Here is a 20,039-nt window from a genome sequence, read left to right as displayed (position 1 = left end):
TAAAATAAATTTGGGGAAGAGTGGTTTTGCTAATACTAATGTGCCTTTTGAGCGTGCTAGGCAGTGAACTTCTGAGGTGGGTTGTGGTCTTTTAGAGTGGCCTTTGACTTACATAGGGGTCCCTTTAGGGGGGCAATCCTAGATCCATGGATTTTTGGAACCTGGTGGTGGAAAGAGTGGCCAAGAGGTTGGATGGTTGGAAGGTGGCACTCTTTTCCCTTGGGGGCAAACTCACCCTCATTTAGGCTTGTTTATCTAGTATCCCCTTATATTATTTGTCTATGTTTAACATTCCATTGGGGTTTGCAAAAAGGACTAAGAAAATTATGACAGACTTCTTATGGTTTGGAGTTGGGGCTTTTGGGATCACTTAGTTAGGTGGGAGGAGGTCTATAGGTCTAAAATGGCGGGAGGGGCTAGGTCTTAGAAATTTGGTGTCTAAAAACATCACTCTCCTAGCTAAGTGGTTGGCATTTTCCCTAGAAGATCATTCCCTTTGGCATAAAGTGATTAGATGTAAGCATGAGTTGGAGGTGAATCCGTGAATGGGTGAGCTTCCACTGTTAGTTTGCGATGTTGGAGAGTCCATGGAGATTTATTTCTCAGATTAATCTTTTATTCACTCCTCACATTAATTTTGTGGTGGGGAGGGGGTTCTCGGATTCGTTTTTGGAAAGATCTGTAGTTGGGGAATGATCTTTTATCTATATCTTACTCTCATCTCTTTTGATTGAGATCGGGGCATGACAGCATGATTTCTTTCTTTGTGGTTGATTCGGTTAGCCCTCTAGTTTGTTGGACCTTTCATTTTAGAAGATTTCTAAATGATAGAGTTGAAAGAACTCTCCTCCTTGCTGTCGTTTTTGAATAATTGTCATCTTTCTTTAGCTAGGGATACCCGGTCTTGAGCTTTGAATCATCTGGGGATTTATACTTGTAAATCTTTCTTAGTTTTTACTCATTCAAATTCTTACTTTCCTCTATTCACATGTGTTTGGAAGGCCAAAGCTCCCCTAAAGATTAAGGCCTTCATTTGGCTGATTGTGCTTAATAGAATCAATACTAATATCTGTCCCAAATCAGGAAACCTTTGAAGGCCTCATCTCTAGATGTTTGTGTGCTTTGTTACTTGAATTTTGAGTTGGCATCTCATTTGTTCTTACATTGTGATTTTGCTTGGAGCATTTGGAATAATTAATTGGCATGTTGGGAGAAGCTTTGGTTTGTCAAGCATCGGTGGAAGGAATGTTTGCTATTTATTTTGTGAGGATTTTGGAAAATTTGAAGTAGGATGGATGGGGCTGCTCTTTGGAAATATTGAATATTTGCAGTGTTGGTGGGTTTATGGTTGCAGCGCAATGCCCTGATTTTTTCAGAGAAAAAATTGAATAGGCAGCTACTTTGGAAAAATATTCATTACTTGGCCTCTTTATGGTGTGTTGGTTTTGGATGCTTTAAAGGAGTGAGCTTTTCCAAAATTCAGCAACATTGGAGGAATTTTTTGCTTTGATACTTCAATGTATTTTTTTTGTGCTTTTAGTTTCTTTTCTCTGGATTTTCCAGAATTTTGATGGGAGATGTCTCATTCTTCTTTTTGTAAATTCTTCTCTTTCTAATGAAATCTGTTCTTTTGCTATCAAAAAAATGCACGAGATACTTTAAATTCAAATTTGAAGCTTATGGTTACATGAAGAACAGAACATGCTGCTCATGGACAGCAAGAAAAACTTTGTTCCAAAACAAATATTTTCATTTTTAAGACAATGAAGCTTAAAGTCAACATAATTTGAATTATCTTCTAATCTTGCAAAATGTTTGCTCATATAATCCTTTGAAAATTGTGTCTTATTGTCTTTAGTTAATAAATCATAATAATTCAAATTACAACAAGAACCAGCTCATTTTCTGAATTTCATGACAATCAGTTTTTGGATTTCTGGAAACTGCATTTGTCGACATGTCTAATGATGCATCTAAAGATGTGCCCAATGATGCATCTAAAGTAAGACTGATTCTAAAGAAAACTTGGAAACACTTTTCATGTAAAGTTGAATTCTTAAAACAAATAATATCACAAGTTAAAATAATACGACTTTAGCGTTTTGAAAATCCTGAGAACAAATCATGCGAATGACACAAGCACACAAGATATTTCAACATTAGAACCATTGTTTTAGAAATCATCGAAACAAACTCATAAGCATAGAAGGTATTTGAGCATAATGTTGTAATTGTCTCTTGACATGATTTACATAATCAATTTAAGTTTGTTTTCCTTGAATGACCAAGTAGTCTATAAATTGTATTGATATTTTTAAAATTTTATTAAAAATTGTCTTAATTTTTCTTTATTTTATAATAATGTGTTATTTATTTGTAAAATAAAATTCCCTAAAATTTTTTCTTTATTTCAATTTTTTATTTGTAAAATAAAATTCCCTAAAATTTTTTGCCTTGCTTGTGAGGGTTAAAATCCTCTATGTGCTTTCACCTTTCATCAAAACATTGATTTGTACACCATTTTAGATAATAACTATATTTTGGGGAACCTTTCTATTCTAAAAACCTTTAGCTAAGATGGTAATGCAACAATCACTCAATCGAAGTTCTTGTGAGGGTGTGACCATCTCCCAAGAACTCTGGAAGCTTATCTTGTTGCTCTCAAGCTTAGGAACTTTTCAGATCCTTTTCTTACTATTGAACATTTTGATGTTTTGATTTGACTTTGGGACCCAAAATATAAGGAACTGTGGGTTGAGGTTCCCTTGGGGGTAAATCTTATTTATCCTTATCTTACTAGTTTGATTTGGTTATTTGGGAGTGTGGGTTGAGGGATTTTTCTTTCAGTAATGCCAAATTTACGTGGTCAATGGGCAGGGCTAGGGGGGTGGCTAGTAGAATCGATAAGTTCTTGTTTTCTAATGGATGGGAGGAGGAGTTTACTAATTTTTCTCAAGTTGTATTAGCTAGACCCACGTTCGATCATTTTCTTGTACTACTAGAATCTAGGAAAGTTCTTTGGGGCCCCACCCCATTTAGGTTCAAGAATATGTGGTTAGATCATGGCTCTTTTCAATCCTTGGTTAGGGATTTGTGGAGTGAGGATGTGGAAAGGGGTTGGGAGAGGTTTAGATTTATGAAGAAGTTGAAAAGGTTGAAAGATAAATTGAAACTATGGAATAGGGAGATCTTGGGAGATATTAGGGTTAAAAAGTCAACTATAGGAAATTTGGAAGAGTTAAGACATTCAAGGGATGAAGAGGCTAAAAGCATTTCTTTGAAAAAGGAATTGGAAGGTTTTTAAGGAAATGAGAAGTTGGAGGCAAAAGACGAAATTTAAGTGGGTTAGAGATGGAGATTGTAATTCTATATTTTTTTCATAGGACGGCTAATGGAAAAATGAGAAAGAATTTTATTAGGGAGTTGGGGGTGAAAAGGGGGGCTATTATCAGACTCTAATAGCATTGCTTTGGAGATCATAGATTTCTATTATACTTTGTATCATTGTTTTAAAAGGCTCAATTGAGGCTCGCCTCAAGGCAAGGCATGCCTAAAATGCCTCAATCTAAAGTACCAAGTTCCAAAAAGGCTAACACATTACTTGCTAAGGCTTACACATTTTTACAAAAAGGCATGCCTTTTGCGGCTTTTTAGTTGAGGCTTACGCATTTTGGGTGTGTAATTCTCAAGTTTGAATTGGTTAGAAAATTTTAACTGCATGTTTATATACAAGCAATGCAATAATATGAGTTGATTTTTCAAGTTCTTGAACCTCAAGTTTTCCAAAATAAATTAGAGTTCTATCTTTGATCATGAAAATAGTTTGAACTTTACAATAGTATAGCTATCTCGGCATGATTTAAGTCAAGTAGTCAACTTAGCAATTTTTGAATGGCCAACAAGTAGTTTGCAAAGTATATCTAATTTTTATTTTTCACATTATATTTGTGGTTTTCTTAATTTTTTCTTTATTTTTACAATACATATATTTATCTACATTTTTTTTTTTATCTTAAAAACAAATTCTCAAAAGGCTTACACCCCAACGCCTTAAGGCTTATGCCTTGCCTCTTAAGGGTTAAAATGCCTCGCCTTATGCATTCGCCTTTTAAAACATTGATTCGTATTTTAAGGAGGATGAGAGTGGACCTATGGTTGAAGGATTAGAGTGGGATCCTTTGTCTAATGATAAAATAGCCTAGTTAGAGAGACCTATTAAGGAATAGGAAGTTAGGACCACAATTTTTGAGATGGAGAGGGATAAAGCTCTTAGGCGAGACAATTTTAATTTAGCTTTTTATCAAGATTGTTGGATGGCAGTGAAGAATGACCTTATGAAAGTTTTTTTTGAATTTTATTGGAACGGAATTCTTAGCAAGAATATTAATTATACTTTTATCAATTTGGTGCGTAATAAAAATAGGTCAATTAAGATTTCTTTATTATAGACCGATTAGCTTAATTTCTAGTGTTTATAAAATAATCGCTAAAGTGATAGCTAATAGGCTGTGTGGTGCTTGCTAGGGCTTTTTGAGGCCCAGAGTGCATATGTGGGGTGAAGACAGGTTGTGGATGCAATTTTGATTGCAAACAAAACCGTTGAGGATATTAGGAGAAGGAAGAAGAAGGGGCTTGTGTTTATATGATAGAGTGAGTTGGAACTTTTTGGATAAGATTTTACTAAGAAAGGGTTTTTGGGGAAAGATGGCGTGAATGGATGAAAGGGTGTATATCTAATGTGAATTTTGCAGTGATAGTGATTGGTGAGCCTAAATCTTGGTTTAGGGCCACGAGGGAGATTAGACAAGGAGATCCTCCTTCTCCATTTTTGTTTGTGTTAAGCGGCAGATGTTTTGAGTAGGTTGGTTGATAGGGTGGTGATAGAAGGTGAGTGAAAAGGTCTTAACGTGGCTAGGGAGGAGATTATGGTTTCTCACCTTCAGTTTGTGGATGATACTATTTTTTCCCTAGAGTACCATGAGTTCTTTGTTCTAAATATAGTGGGGCTTCTTCAAATTTTGAAAGGGTATCGGGGCTGAGGATTAATATGGGAAAGAGGGGTATTGCAACTATTAGTGTTCCCATGGAGTGTGCTAGGGAATTAGCTTTTGAAATGGGGTGTGCAGAGTTGGTTTGGCTGATGTCCTATTTAGGGGTTCCTTTTGGGGGGAGGGGGGGATCCTAGAGTAGCTAGTTTCTGGAATTCGGTGGTGGAGAGAGAGTCTAAGTGGTTAGACGGGTGGAAGGGAACCTTTTTTTCTTTGGGAGGGAGGATTACTCTAATTCAAGCTTGTCTTTCTTGTATTTAGTTGTGTTTTATGTCTATTTTAAAAACTCTAATGGGAGTTTCTGGTAAGATTGAGAGAATTATGAGAGATTTCCTGTGGTTAGGGGTAGGGGGTTTTAAGGATCACTTAGTAAATTGGGAAGTGATGTGTAGGACTAAGAAAGTGGGTGGTTTGGGGTTGGGAAATTTGGTGTCCAAGAACACTGCTCTTTTGGCTAAATGGCTTTGGCGGTTCCCGCTAGAGGTGGTATCCTTGTAGCATAAAGTTATCAAAAGTAAATTTGGTCTCGATGGGAATGGGTGGGTTACTAATTTAAGTTCTAGATGTTCTTTAGAAAGCCCGTGGAAATCTATTTCCCAGATTTATTCTCTCTTTATTCCCCATACCAAATTTGTGATGGATAAGGGTTGTAATATTCATTCTTGGAAAGATGTTGTTTGGGAATGTTGTTTTGGCAACCTTTTTTTCCTCACTTATTCCGTTTGAGCTCAGGGAAAAATGATCCCATCTATTCTTTTATTGTAGATTTGGGCGATCCTCTACCTTCTTCGGATTTTCATTTTAGGAGAGCCTTGAATGATAGGGGAACCATTGAATTATCTTCTTTATTGGTTATGTTGAACAACTGTAGGATGTCGTCTGAGGATGATAGTCGTTCTTGGTTGTTGTACTCCTTGGGAGATTTTTCATGTAAATCTTTCTTTCATTTCTTGGTTGGTACTAATCATTCCTTTCCATTTTACAGAGTAATCTGGAATGTCAAATCCCCCATAAAATCAAAGCGTTTCTTTGGTTGGTTATGCTTAAAAAGAATAAATTACTAATGACTTGCTGCAGATGACGAGACCTTTAAAGGCTTTATCTCACCTGATATTTGTATGCTTTGTTTGGTTCAGAATCTATTTCTCATCATTTATTTGCATTGCGATTTTGCATGGAACGTTTGGAATAAGTTATTTAATTATTATGGAGAAAGTTGGGTTTGTTTGAGAACAGTGAAGGAGTTCTTGGCAATATCTTTTGTGGGGTTTGGTAGGAAGAAGGAAGGTATTGCATTATGGAATTTTGCTTTATTTGCAGTGTTATAGGGCTTGTGGAGGGAATGTAATCTACGTATTTTTGGGGAAGAAGTTCCCATATTGGTTGATGTGGGAAAAAAGTGCTATTTATGGCTTCTTTGTGGTGTGTGGGCAATGAAACTTTTAAGGGGATGTGTTTGACAGATGTTCAGTGGGACTGGAAGTCACTTCTAAGGGCGTGCTGATTTGAGCTTGCTGTGTTTTTGTGTTTCCCTTTTTTGTTTTGCTTTCTGGGGATTCTCAGATTTCGTTTAGGTGATGTCTTTTCTCCTGTTTGTACATTCTTTCTTTATCTAATGAATACGTGGGCTTCCTCAGATCATGGACGAAACATCAACTTCAGCTAATTCAAGGAACCAAGGCATCGATGGGCATGTTTTAGTACAGTATTATGGGAACCATCGCAGGTAAGACTTCTAACTAGTGTTGCTGGGTATATCTTTTTGAAATGCAACTACTGAGAAGATTTGACTGATATATCTTTCAGTGCTTGGGTTGATCCAACTAGAGATCTTTCACTGCTTGAGGAAGTAAGCATACACTATTTTCTTAGTGCTCTATATGTTCATTTATTCAAATGCATAACAAATGAGACTCTTTCTCTTACAATCCCTTGCTCAAGACAAGCATTAAGGGTTTGGCTTATCTGCTCTGCCCTCTGGTCATGCTGGGCAGGTGCCCACTGAAAATCATTGAGAACATAGGTGTATCAGTATCATTTTATATAGAAGCAGTGTGTCATGGACCCGGAAGTGTTGACACCAATGAGGGCTTTAACCCTTCCTCAACTGACTCACCCAAAGTTCACATGTTCACGCCCACAGGCACAAGAACCACAAAGGTCTCTCAACAGGAATAGTAACACGACAGTAAACTTAAATATGACCACGGTTTATATAAGCAAGAGTCAACCACTGAAAGCGTCCATAGACGAGTAAAGTGCACCACAATAAGTATAGTAAAACACAATGATAACATTGTCTACTTGTTTTATACAATCAACAAGGCAACAGTACAAGGCATTAACAGAAGCAGTTCATTTATCAATACAAATCCCTGGAAAGTTATGCGTAGTCATTATCTTCCCCTTGTTATCCCATTGCATTGTCACCCACCTAACACAGTGCTAGTTTGACAATGCTTTTTAGTGTTGTTATTTTTTATTTTTAGGAATGAGACTGGCTCCTGTATTATGATTTGTGTACTATGATGGGAAATATGATGGGACCCATTGATTGTGGGGTCTGTTTTGATTTCATGGACATTTTTTACACTATTCTTTTAATGAACTAGTTGAGTTGGACTTTGCCAATATGCAGTGTGGTTATTGCCCTTTCTCAGATCTTGAGCCTGACAGTTGGATTTGGTTTTTGTTCTCTTCAGTGCTTTGAAGAAAGGAGCTCTAACCCAATGGAAGATTTTCAAGATGCTTTACAAGAAGTACATTGATCTCTAGCAACAATATTGATGCATTTTGCTAATCCTGTTGCTGCCGTATGTGCTAGCCCAATTTTGCATTTAGACATTCTGTTCCAAAATGTTTGCAGGCCTTAGGAAGGAAGGAACGGATAAATTCATGCGGACAATTGTTTGGAAGCCCTAATGGGTGCAGTAACTCAAATCGACTGGACCAGTCATCTGGTATGTACTTTATTTGTAATTGCAGTTATGCTTTTTGTCTTAAACCTTTCCTTTGATTATTTTTAATGAAAAGACTTAAGAAGAAACATTGTGATGTCATCATGTCAAGAAGTGAAACCACCGCATAAGTGTATCTTTGTAAAAAACAACTCATTATGTATCCGGGGGATGAAAAATAGCATAGTTCATTTGTGGATGTTTATTTCATCCTTGACAATAAAAATTAACAAGAGCAGAGATTCTATCTGCTGCAAAGGATTCATTTTCCCTGCTGATTTTTTTTTTCCAAAGCATTAATTACCTTATGATGTTAGGACTGCTCGATCTCATCATTTATTCATCCTTGGAATTTGAAATTTGCTTTTTCCCAAACTTCTCTACTTGGGTTTTCAGACACACTTCAGTAGATGTCGAACTTGTTGCATGTCTAAAAAATCACATTTTCTTTTGGAACAGTAGGTCTTTTTCTTTTGAACCTCCCACAATAGCTCTTGAAACAATAGCCAAACTTCCTTTTTTGTTATGCAATTTGTATCCTAACTTCCCATGATATATGAGTGCATAAAATGATTTTCTGATTTCTAAGTACCTTAGTGTCAGTGTATGCGTGGTTCCTGAAAATGGAATAGGCAAAGAATGGAATGATCATAGTATGGGATATAATAGCACTTACAAAAGAAAATGTGGTTTGTTAAGCGTCTAGGTGAAAGTGGAAATCTAACATGGTGTTAGAATCATGGCTGCCGTTCTAGTCTTGTTGCCTGCATTTGTTGCATGGTTGTTAAATTTATCTTATTCCATGTAATGGTTGTATTTATTGTTTGTTTCTCTCCGTGTGCAATTGAGCTGCATGTGTGGGGGGAGTGTTAAAAAGGTTTGATATACATTGTTGGCCACAGATTAGTAGCTTAAGCTCTTAGGTGAAGTGGTAATCTAAGTGTCATTATAAAGTCAATGACTATACAAGAATTTTTATTAATCCATAATGGAGAGTAGAAAAGAAATGACCATTCTCAAATTTCACTGAATTTCACATTGAATGAGATAAAACAAATTTTGCAGAGTGATATATATATATATAGATATATTAATATTTATAATTTTGAATTGTTATTTCCCAATATAATTTCAATTCTATTCCTGCCCAGCTCTATTCCATAAACCCGATGCAACCTAGGTTTTTAACTTGTGCTCTTCACTTCAATGAATACTTGTTAAATATGAAGCAGGGTTAACTCATTTCCTTCCTTTTTGCTATGCTAACATGCACTTTTAGCTTAAACAGATAAATGGAATTCATCGAGTTCAAGCAGAACTGAGGATGATTTCCTTGGAAAAGGGAGGGGCAAGAGAAAAAGAAAGCCTAAAGTTCACTTTGATGTAAGTAGTCTTCTTCATATGTCTGGAGTCTGGAGTGCTCATGGTGAACTCTTGTTGTGCTTCCCGTACTTATACGTGCGCCGACATTGTTTTGTAGGAGGTTACTTTCCCTCTGAAATCAGTGAGGAAAGTTCGTCGGTTCAGGATAATGCGGTATCTTGGCCTCGCAGCTCCTATTGGTTCTCCCTTTTAACTCCTATAAAAATTGCTGGGAAGTTATGTAGTATTTTTTTGTTTCTTTTATTTCATTTTCCATCACTCCAGCAAACTATTTCTTGTTTATGCTTGTGAGGAAGTTATTTGGGTGCATCATTAAGTTACAATCTCTGTACAGAATAAACCACTATTTGAATAGTAATAAGCGTATTTATTCTCCAATTAGAAGCTAGACGTGTATGGATTATCATATTGAAAATCAGGTTTTCCCCATTTAGTTTGTTTTCAAGTCATGGTGTTTTGTGGATTATCATCTTCAAAGCGACTCTTGAGCTTATTCGAGCTGTTTGATGGCCAATCCCGACTGCATGCTAAGCTTGAAATGAACCACTCTACAAACCAAATAAGAACCAAGAATAAGTCAATAAGGAACTAAGAAAAATAAATCTGTTCTAAAGTAAATATAAAGACAAAAAGTTTTCAAGACGTGTTTGGTATTGTTATTATTCTTAATTTTCTATTTCTGTTTTTGCATAATGAAGAAACATATTATATAAATGCATTTGTTTAGGGGGTCTGGTTCATATCATTGTTATTTTTTATTTTTTATTTTTATTTTTGCATAGTAAAGAAATAGATTATAAAAACATGTTTGTTTATGTTGTCATTTTTCTATTTCTATTGTTGATGTTCTGCTATTTGCGAAAAAAAATATATTTTTTTATTTTGTATAGTGTTTTTGACAACGTAATTTTGATATGCTGAAATAGTTATTTTAGATTAATTATTCATTTTATATGTTTTAAAATAAAAATAAAAATAAAATGATATGAATTTAAATATTATTGAAATAAAAATATTCATAAATTTTAAAAAATAATAATATAACTAATTATAAAATTTTTTTACTATTTTTTAATTGTTATGTCCAATAAAATTTTTATTGTAAAATGAAATTTTAAACTATAACAATTAAGTAAAATTATTATAATAATTTTTTATTATAATATTTTTTTAATGTGTATTATTTTATAATTTTTTATTTTAATAATATTATTTGATTAAAAAACCAAAATGAGCATTATTATTATTATTATTATTATTATTATTATTATTATTATTATTATTATTATTATTTAAGTTTTAAATTTATTTTAGTTTTATAAATATTAATCACTCATATTAATCACTTTTTTTTTGTTTTTTTTGTTTTGTTTTGTTTTTTTTTTTTTTTTTTTTTACTGTTTCTCTATTTTTTGATAGGGATGTCAAATGGTCTCTAAAATCATTATTGCTAAATAATGGGCACGCATTATGTCGATGTTTCACACTTCTCTTTTTTTAAAAATTTTTTTTAAAAAAATAATATAAGAATATTTTGAGTTAGTTGTGAATAGTTAGAGGACTATTTTAGGATTTTTTTTTTTCTGTCACAAGGAATTCCATAAATTCAGAGTCCACAGGGATACCTACAATTCATAAGCACAACAGAGATCAAACAAACAAGAATTATCAATCTTAGAACCAAGAAACAGCTGCGAGTGGTTTCCACGAAAAATGCTTCACATGTCCCTGGTTGGGTTGTAATTATCCTGATGTTCTCCGTTGGCAACTGCACCAGGCATTTCCCTGTTTTGGTAGCTCATGTTACCATTGTTGGGAGCATCCCTGTTCTGCAAGTGTGATGTGTTCCGCGCATCATTGCTGGGCACATTACGGGACCATCCTGCATTTGGTGGCGGAGGCATTCTCCCCATATTACTTTGCACTGCACCCATATTGTTGGTCTCTGGCATTCCTCTACCCATGTTGGGCTGCATCCCACTCATATTGTTTGGAGGCATACCCCTCGTATTATTGGCTTGTGGGATCCCAGATGTGTTGTAGGGCATGCCGCTCATGTTGTTGGGCTGTGGCGTACCAGGGTTGTTGCAAGGCTGTGGCGTACCAGGGTTAATGGTGTGAGGCTGTGGCATCCCAGGGTTGTTGTGAGGCAAGGCATAGCACCGATGTTGCGTTGTGGAAGACCACCAGGGTTGTAGGGCGGCGGCATGTTGTTCGACTGTGGTACACCAACACTATTGGGAGGCGGCACACCACTCATGTTGTTGGGTTGTGGCATTCCACTTGCTGCTGCATTGTTTGGTGGCATCTCACTCGCATTGTTGGGTTGTATTCCACCCATGTTATTGGGCTGCTGCATTCCTACTGTGTTGGGCACAGGAGACTGGAAAGGAGGCATGTTACCCCCCTGCACTCTCTTCTGCATATTCTCTCTTCTTCTTTCAAAAGTTCCTTGATCTATCAGTATTGCGAGGTCTGTCATTGCGCCTGCTTCTCTCATTGGCTCGTGCATTGTTTCTTACCCATTCCTCATGGTACTTGGGGTCATAGGGAACCGCCTTCCCATCAATAAAAGGCTCCCCTCCATAATCTTTATTCCTAACATCCAAACAAGAATCAGGAAAAACCCAACAGACTCTGGGTAAATCTTTGATCTTGTATGAAAGCTCTTCAGAAACAAGGGCCCCAAAAGCAAAGTAGTGCTTTGTCGAGACAGAGTAAATCTTCATCCTAGCTTCATCCTCACTTCCGACCACCATCGCGGGGGTTTTGATGTAGCTATCGATAATATCATCTCTCGTGGGGTCACCCTCGGGTTTCTCCATCGCAACTAGCCAGTGATCGAAATCACACCCATCAAGCAAGATCGTCTCATTGGGAGGATAGTTTGACCACTTGGGGCTTGGATCGTTGAGAGAGGACGCCAGTCTGGCGAGTCGAGAAGCATCGGAGGGAAGCGGTCGGCGACCGAGAGAGGTGGCCAGCGGCGACCAGGGAGCGGAGGCTGAGAGAAAAAGTAGAGGAAGGGAGAAGGGACCGAGGACGAGGCGCAGGGAGGGAGGGGGAGGAGCAAACGAGTAGCTAAGCTCGGGTTTGCTTGGGGAGGAGAGAGCGACAGACTACACGAAAGGCTCTTCGGATATAATTATAAGGTTATTTTGAAATAGTTGTGAATATTAAAGGAATATTTTAAGATAATTATTAGTAGTTATTGGAATAAATTTAATATTTTTCAAAGAATATTCAAGGAGAATTTCTTTAATATTAGAGAAAATATATGCATGAACACAACTATCAACCATAGTCTTGCGATATCTTTTTAATTTGCAGAGTGTTATGAGCCAACATGGCCTCCCGGGCAAGAACCTTGACTTTGAGGAAATTAGCTTGTTTAGTTATGATGTTTCTCATTTTTATTTTTTAAAGAATTATGAAATATTAAGGGTTCGTTTAGTTGTGAAAATTACTTTTCATTTTAAAATTTTTAATTTTTTAAAAAAATTATAAAAATTTTAGATTGTTTTAATATTTTCAAGATTCATATTTAAAAATAGAAAAATAGAGAGTTTGTTTAAATGTGTAAAATAATTTTTATTTTTTATTTCTAAATTTTAAAATATTTGTCAAAAAGATAATTTATTTTTTAATTTTTCAAAATTTAAGGTGATGTTTATAGTGTATTTCCAAGAGGGGGCGCGGGGGGGGGGGGGGGGGGGTGAATATGATTTTTCTAAGCAATCACAAATATCAAAGATATTAAGATTTGGAAATATTTAAAGCATGCATATCAAATTAAATATACCATACAAGTGCGGAAAATAAATAGTTTAGGGAATAGAGAGCAAATACAACGATTTTTTACGAGGTTCGGCAAACTGTGCCTATGTCCTCACCTCAAGCCAACCCGCTTGAGGATTCAACCAACCAGCTCCCTTAACCAGGCGGAGTAAAACCATTATAACTCCTTACAGGGTGGAGCCCCCCTTTACACACTTCTTATAGGATGAAGTCCTCCTCTTCAGGCGATACCTCATGTTTGACACACTCCTTCAGTAGGGCGGAGCCCCCTTCTTTAGATGATACCCCATGCCTAGCATGGTTTACTACCCGAACCGTAGGGATGCAAAAGATTTGAAAAATAATTTTTTTGTACAAAGAAATGCTTCTTCTATAAGCTGATTTTAAAATGAAGCTCAATAGAGATTATAAAATCCTCTAAAAAATATTTTGCAGAATAAATGAGAGTAGGAAAATGATTTTCTTTAATTTGACCTTTGATAAACCAAGAAACTTTTCAAGTAATATATGAGTTTAAATATGCTCAAAGTTTTCTTGACTGACCCCAAGAAATTTTCTCCCAAAAATATTTTCGAAAATAAGAATAGGAGAAATTAGGATTTTCTTTTTCAATATGATCGACTTTTGAAATATGAGAAATGCAAGAAGACTCTCAAGCAATATATGTATATATAAATATATGCTCAAGCCTTACTTGAATGACTCAAAAAAAATTTTCCAAAAAAATTTTCAAAATGAAGAGTATGGAAAAATATAGACTTTAAAATCTCATGAAAAATAAGAAGGCTTTCAAGCTAAATAAATATGAGCATAGATACAAGCTCAAGCCTTTCAAAAAACCCCCCAAATAGAAATTTTTCTCCAAGAGATATTTTCAAAAAGAAGAATGTAGGAGAAATAGGAATTTGATCTCCAAATTGAGAGTATAAAAATGTCTGGGAATGAAACAATATGCAAGTAAACTTCCCAATGATTTTTCTAACATTCTCCAAAAGTTTTGGCTTAGTATTTATAGGCAATTTCAAAATATAACCATTATATTATTGTTGGGGCATTAAAATAATATTTTTTTCAAAAGATTTGACTGTTATATGCCCTGAAATTAAAAATCTGAGGTCTGGTCGACTGACCCTAAGGCGATTTCCATTTTACCGCAATTCAGTCGATTGGCCCTATGAACCGATCTACTGTTTATCATACATATGAAGGCCGATCAAGTGGGCTTCAATAGGTATATTAAGGAGGCCGGTCGACTGAGGCTTTATAATTTATGGCCAAGGGACTGGCCAGTCGACTGGGTTGTGAGGTCTGATCAACTGGGGCCTTTACAAAATGAAATCCTAGTCGTGAGGTCTGGCTGGTCGACTGGGCCTTTTGAAAATATGCATTTTAGCCCTGATTTAACTTTAAAAACATTTCAAAAACCTTTGTATGAGTTTAATATTTTTATGCAAAAGGTTTTCATGTAAACTGGGAGGTCCTAAGGTCAATCTAAGGTCATGGTTGAGTTTCAAATTAAATCATGAGATCATGCATGCACAATTTAAACCTATTAAATATTACAACCCAAAAACAAACAAACAAAGTCTTCATGCTTTTGCTCTTCTGAATTTCCATGGAATACACTGAATGGTGTGCGCATTTAAGTGCTTCTCGACTTCCATTTCTCATCTGTCATCCGTGCTTAGAAAAAATGAACATGTTCATACACTTAGCACATAGATGAGATGTTGTGGCTTGTCATTATCAAAATAGAGATCGAACTCAAAAAGTCAATAATTTCTCCATTTTTTATGACAACAAAAATAGGAGCAAAATTGAGTTGCCTGAAAAGGCTCCCCTTAACAATATGCACGATTTAAAGAATATTCAATATAATTCAAGCATATTCAAACAAGAAGACTTCTGAATTATTTATTTATTTTAAAGTTGAGCATTGTGAGTTCAGTTTGGATTATTGTGCATTATGTATTGAAGCTTGATTTTGAAAAAATTCAATTAAAAACAAACAAGGTCAATATCATTTCCATTATTTGAATAACAAGAGGACAAGAGATGCTAAAGGTAAAAGAATAATTTTGCTCTAACTTCTCCCCATTTTGTTATTGGCAAAAAGGTTAAGAAATCTCCCATTATTCAAGAGGACTTTTAAAAAAAAAATTATGAATTTCATGACAAAAGATTTGAAATTTTGAACACGTCATGATTGCCTCTATGCAAAAAAAAAAAAAAGAAAAAAAAAAAGAAAAAAAGGAAGCAATAGAAAAGATATTAACTATTGTAAGTTCATTTCTTGCAAAAAAAATCATAAAAAAAAAAATCCCCTTTTGATATCAATAAATACTGGGAAAAATGTTTCTTGAAAAAGAAACTTAAATACAAAGATCAAGCAAGCTATGTTTTTTTGGTAGACAATTAAGACCATTTTATATTTTAACCAGAAAATGCAATTATATATATTTTAAGAATATCAGAAAATTTTATGCTAGATCATATGACAAAGTTTTGTGCGTAAGTGTTGGAATTGGTATATTCCCAAGAGGGGAGAGGGGGGGGGGGTGAATTGGAATTTAAAACTTTTTTCCTAGGTTTGACCTAAATAGTAGCAATGTATTTGCAACCTAAGGTTTGTCTATGCAGTTCCAAATGTGCGTATAAATATAACGTTGGAAAATTAAATCATGCGCGTCATTCACAATATAACATACACGTGTGATAAATAAATAACAGAAAAATTAAATGCACACACGATATGTTATCGGGGTTCGGCCAATTGTGCCTATGTCCCTGCCTCTAGCTCGCAAGCCCGAGAATTCCACTAAAGGCTCACTTAACGGGTGGAGCGGCATCGATTACAACCAGGTCAATTCAAGGGGCTGATCTTAACCAACACGCCTTACCAGGATGACGCACCTAGCTTTCCTAATCGGGTCTAAGCCAGTCCGGGACTATTTTACCAGGGCTAGTCTCCCTCTTCAGGCCTGTGTCTGGAATACAACAGATTTACAATATAAATTTTGTGTACAATTTCAGTGCTTCTCCAATAAGCAGATTTGTACCACTACGCACAGTCACTAAACAATGCACATCAACACGATAGGAACTATAAGCTCATTGATGCGAATGTGTGCAATCTACACTCACTATAATGTGTGTTCTCAAATAAGCACAAGAGTGTATGCTAGAACTATCTTTGAAACTTTATATCAATATATCTCAATCATAAGTCTAGGGTTTCAAAGATTTCTACCAAGAGTATTCTAAATATCTCAAAACAATATTTTCTCAATATTCAAGCACAAAGAGATATTCAAGCAAGCAAATCTTTGAAAGCAAAGTATATGAAATCTCAATATCAGATTAGTGTTTCAAAGATGCTAGCAATATTATTCAAACATACTCAAAAATATTTTCTCAAATTGTATTAAGCATAAGAGTTGTTTGAAAACAAGCTTTATAAAATATTTTTTACACAAAAATAATTACTTAAGGAATCTTGCAATGACAATGCAAAGATCCTCAAGCTAAAGAGTTTTCTCAACACAAGTTTTATCAAGTTAAATCTGTAGGAAGAACCCTAGCCAACCTCTCAAAAAAAAATCAAATAATACAAATATCAATGAGAGTATAAGGTTATTAGGATAAAACACTAATAATCTAAACACTCTCTCTAGGCTTGGATGTTCAAAGAAAACGAAGTAGAGGAGTATGAGGATTTTGGGCCAAAAATATTTTCTAAGGATTTTTCTTAATCATAAATCCTAATCCCCTTATTAATCTTTGCAAATGATAGGCTATTTATAGAGGTTGGAAAAAGTATAGTCGTTAGGACATGTAGGGTATTATTAATATTGCGTTAAACCATTTTAACCCTAATTAACACCATTTAAATATTTTAACCACGGTAAAAATAATGGGACAACCTGAGAGCACCGATCAATCGAAGGGAGGTTCGTTTGACTGAGTTGTGCGAGTTCTGTCGACTGGGTAAGAAATGAACTAGAAGTTTGGTCGACCGGACATGGTGTCCCAAGGGCGATTTTCCTTTTTAGCATGGTTTGGTCGACCAGGAGCTTTTGAACTGGGTAGTTTGGTCGACCGGACCGTTGAGTTCTCACACGTGGGAACTCGGTTGACCAGGGCGTTGGTATACAATTTAGGCACGGTCGACCGTACGATCAACTAGTTGACTCGAAGGGAGTTTGGTTGATCGGGTGAGAATGAACTTGGCAAGTTTGGTCGATCGGGCAGTGGTCAAACTGTTGACTCGGCACTGGTTCGATTGACTGACAGATATATGCTTGAGAGGTTCGGTTGACCGAACATGCATATTTAGTGCATTTTGGTTCTTTTAACTTATACGATAACCTTTTCCATATAACCATATATATATATATATATATATATATATATATATATATATATATATCTGTGTGTGTGTGTGTGTGTGTGTGTGTGAGTGTCCTTTGGTCATTCTAGGCCTTCTTTAGGGCATCAAAAAAATTCGATGTCAGTCGAAGGTTGACTGAAGGGTGTTCCCTAAGGTCCATCTATGGTCATGATTTTGTATAGGGACCTAGAGTCGTTCTAAGATCTTTGAGCTTTGTAGTTCCTACATGCATGATATGCATAAAATATTACAAACCTTTTTCTCCTAATTACTATTACAGACCCAAATCGAAATTACAACAAATAAATTATAGTGAGGGTCTTCATTTTCCTCCAGGTCTTTGAGTGCTCCATCATATGATGTTGCCAAGATGAACTTACACATCAATTCGGCAGACATTAAATACCTAAGTATTTGTCATTTTCAAAACAGGGTATGACCCATAGGGTTAACATTAAGTAACATATATCCACTTAAGATTTATTGTGAGCAAAACAAGCCTAAACATTCATGCCACAGTAAGCTTTTAAAATTAGGAATTTAAGCCAAAAAGGATGGGTGAGTTAAAAAGATAGAATCTTAATATCAAAAACTCCCACTTTCAATTTTAATGCGAGCTTAGATGCAAACAAAAACTTATACGGATTGTGAGGGTTGATTTCAAGATATGAGCTAACCAGTATTAGCAATCATTTTGATTCTTTAAACAATTTTACTGGATAAAGATTAAACCATTTTTATCATCCAGTCAGTATAGTCAATCCTATAGAACATATATGCATCAGAAAACTAAAATTAAGTTTTTTGTAGTGTTTATAAATTCCAAGAACAATCCATATCTAATCATAGATTCATAAACGCAGGATATGATGTTCATGGTTTGCAAGAGCTTAGGACTCAAAAAAAAAAAAACAATAATAATTTGACACATATGATATCCATAATATTGTTAAATTAAAGTCTTTGTGCCTAAGGATGGAGCTTAGCTCCCCTGAATAATCTTATGCACACATAAATACGTTTACAGTTAAGGATGAAGTTTTATCTATCAACTCATTCATTATGCATTCATCCTTCATAGTGAGAGTCAGCATGCTATAAATTTTAAACATAAGAGTTATGGTGTGATCCTAAGAGGGGGGTGAATTGGAATTTAAAATATTTTTTTAATTTAAACTTCACCGATTCACCACATTAAATCTCATTTAAAAATTAAAGCGTACATGAAAATAAGAATGACAATAAATAAACATTCATACACATGCAGAAATTAAAGTGTGAAATTTAAATATGAGAGAGAGAGAGAGAGAGAGAGAGAGAGAGAGAGAGAGAGAAAGAAGATTTGTAATCGAGGTTCGGCCAATCCTATCTACGTCTCCGCCTCAAGCCAAACCAGCTTAGAGGATTCCACTACTTTTGCTCACTTACCGGGTGGAGCGACACTGTTACAACCTCTCCTTACGGGATGAGGTAAACCCTAGCTCAAATTTCAGGGTTGAGCCACAACCTACAACTACACCTTACATGATGGTGCTCCTAGTTCTCCTAATCGGGTTTGAACTAATCCGGTGCACGTTATAAGCCAATGCAATCCTCTTTTGATCGCACGTCGGGAATACAACAATAATAAAAATTTGCGTACAAAGAGAATGCTTCTCAGACAAGCAGAGATGTACACAATGAAAACTCTAATATGCACTCTCAAATAATTTAAAAATGAAGTTCAGTAGAGTATGGTATTCCTCTCAAAATAATTTTCAAGTAAACCAATGAGAGTATGGAAAATGATTTTCTTTATGAAAATAACCTTTTAAAATTTAATTTAAATAAGGCTGAAATTAGGAATAGCTTCCCAAGAGGGGGGGTGAATTGGCTTTTAAAAATTTATTTTAATTCCTTTTGAGATACCTTAAACTTCCTTTATTTCTTTTAACCAATTCTTGACTTGTTTGTTTAATTATTTAATCAATCGAGAACTTAGTTCTTTTATCCGATCAATAACACAATTAAACAACCAATCAATTAAACAATATCTTCAAGCCAAACAATCTATTTATTTGTCAAGTACAAATTAAACAACAAACAACCAAACCAAGGTATAAAGTATTTAGCACTTTGGTAATATAACAACTCAAGATGGTTGTTTGTTTATATTTTCCAAATTTGAACCAAGCCCCATAGTGAATGAGAATTTATGCTTGCTGATGTAAAGCCCTGTATAGATGAATCAAATCACTCTTTCCAAATATTTAGAACTCAAATAAACTCTTAGTAAATTTATCTTTGGGATGTTAACCAAGTAACGTACTCCCGTAAGGTTTTCGCACGATATGGTGTAACCAACGTACTCCCTTTCGGTTTCCGCAACCTAAATCAAACCTTAAGTTTGTTTGATTTCCAAATATATGTAGTTTATATGATTTTCAAATTTAAACCATCCACGCAATTCAAATATGTACTGAA

At 35.2% G+C, this 20,039-nt stretch overlaps 1 protein-coding gene and 1 pseudogene across 8 annotated transcripts in view; one reads left to right on the top strand and one right to left on the bottom strand.

The window, feature by feature from the left end:
- The window catches only part of LOC131168156 (uncharacterized), a 38,773-nt gene extending 29,007 nt beyond the window's left edge, over positions 1-9,766 (top strand). For 2 of the 8 annotated variants that reach the window (XM_058127410.1, XM_058127411.1), the window contains exons 4-9: positions 6,686-6,774; positions 6,855-6,897; positions 7,751-7,807; positions 7,915-8,008; positions 9,294-9,388; positions 9,486-9,766. In XM_058127410.1, coding sequence (XP_057983393.1) covers positions 6,686-6,774; positions 6,855-6,897; positions 7,751-7,807; positions 7,915-8,008; positions 9,294-9,388; positions 9,486-9,581 — 474 coding nt within the window. In that variant the 3' untranslated portion in view covers positions 9,582-9,766. Of the gene's footprint in view, positions 1-6,685; positions 6,775-6,854; positions 6,898-7,750; positions 7,808-7,914; positions 8,009-9,284 lie in introns of all 8 variants that reach the window. The other 6 variants (XM_058127407.1, XM_058127408.1, XM_058127414.1 and 3 more) reach the window with 4 other exon arrangements.
- Positions 9,767-10,995: 1,229 nt separating this feature from the next.
- LOC131167405 (multiple organellar RNA editing factor 8, chloroplastic/mitochondrial-like) overlaps positions 10,996-20,039 on the bottom strand; it is a 34,845-nt pseudogene continuing 25,801 nt past the window's right edge.

Source organism: Malania oleifera, chromosome 11, assembly GCF_029873635.1.
Source record: "Malania oleifera isolate guangnan ecotype guangnan chromosome 11, ASM2987363v1, whole genome shotgun sequence".
In the NCBI taxonomy this organism is placed as follows: domain Eukaryota; kingdom Viridiplantae; phylum Streptophyta; class Magnoliopsida; order Santalales; family Ximeniaceae; genus Malania; species Malania oleifera.
The sequence above is the reverse complement of the archived record's forward strand: the minus strand, read 5'-3'. Positions and strand labels throughout refer to the sequence as shown.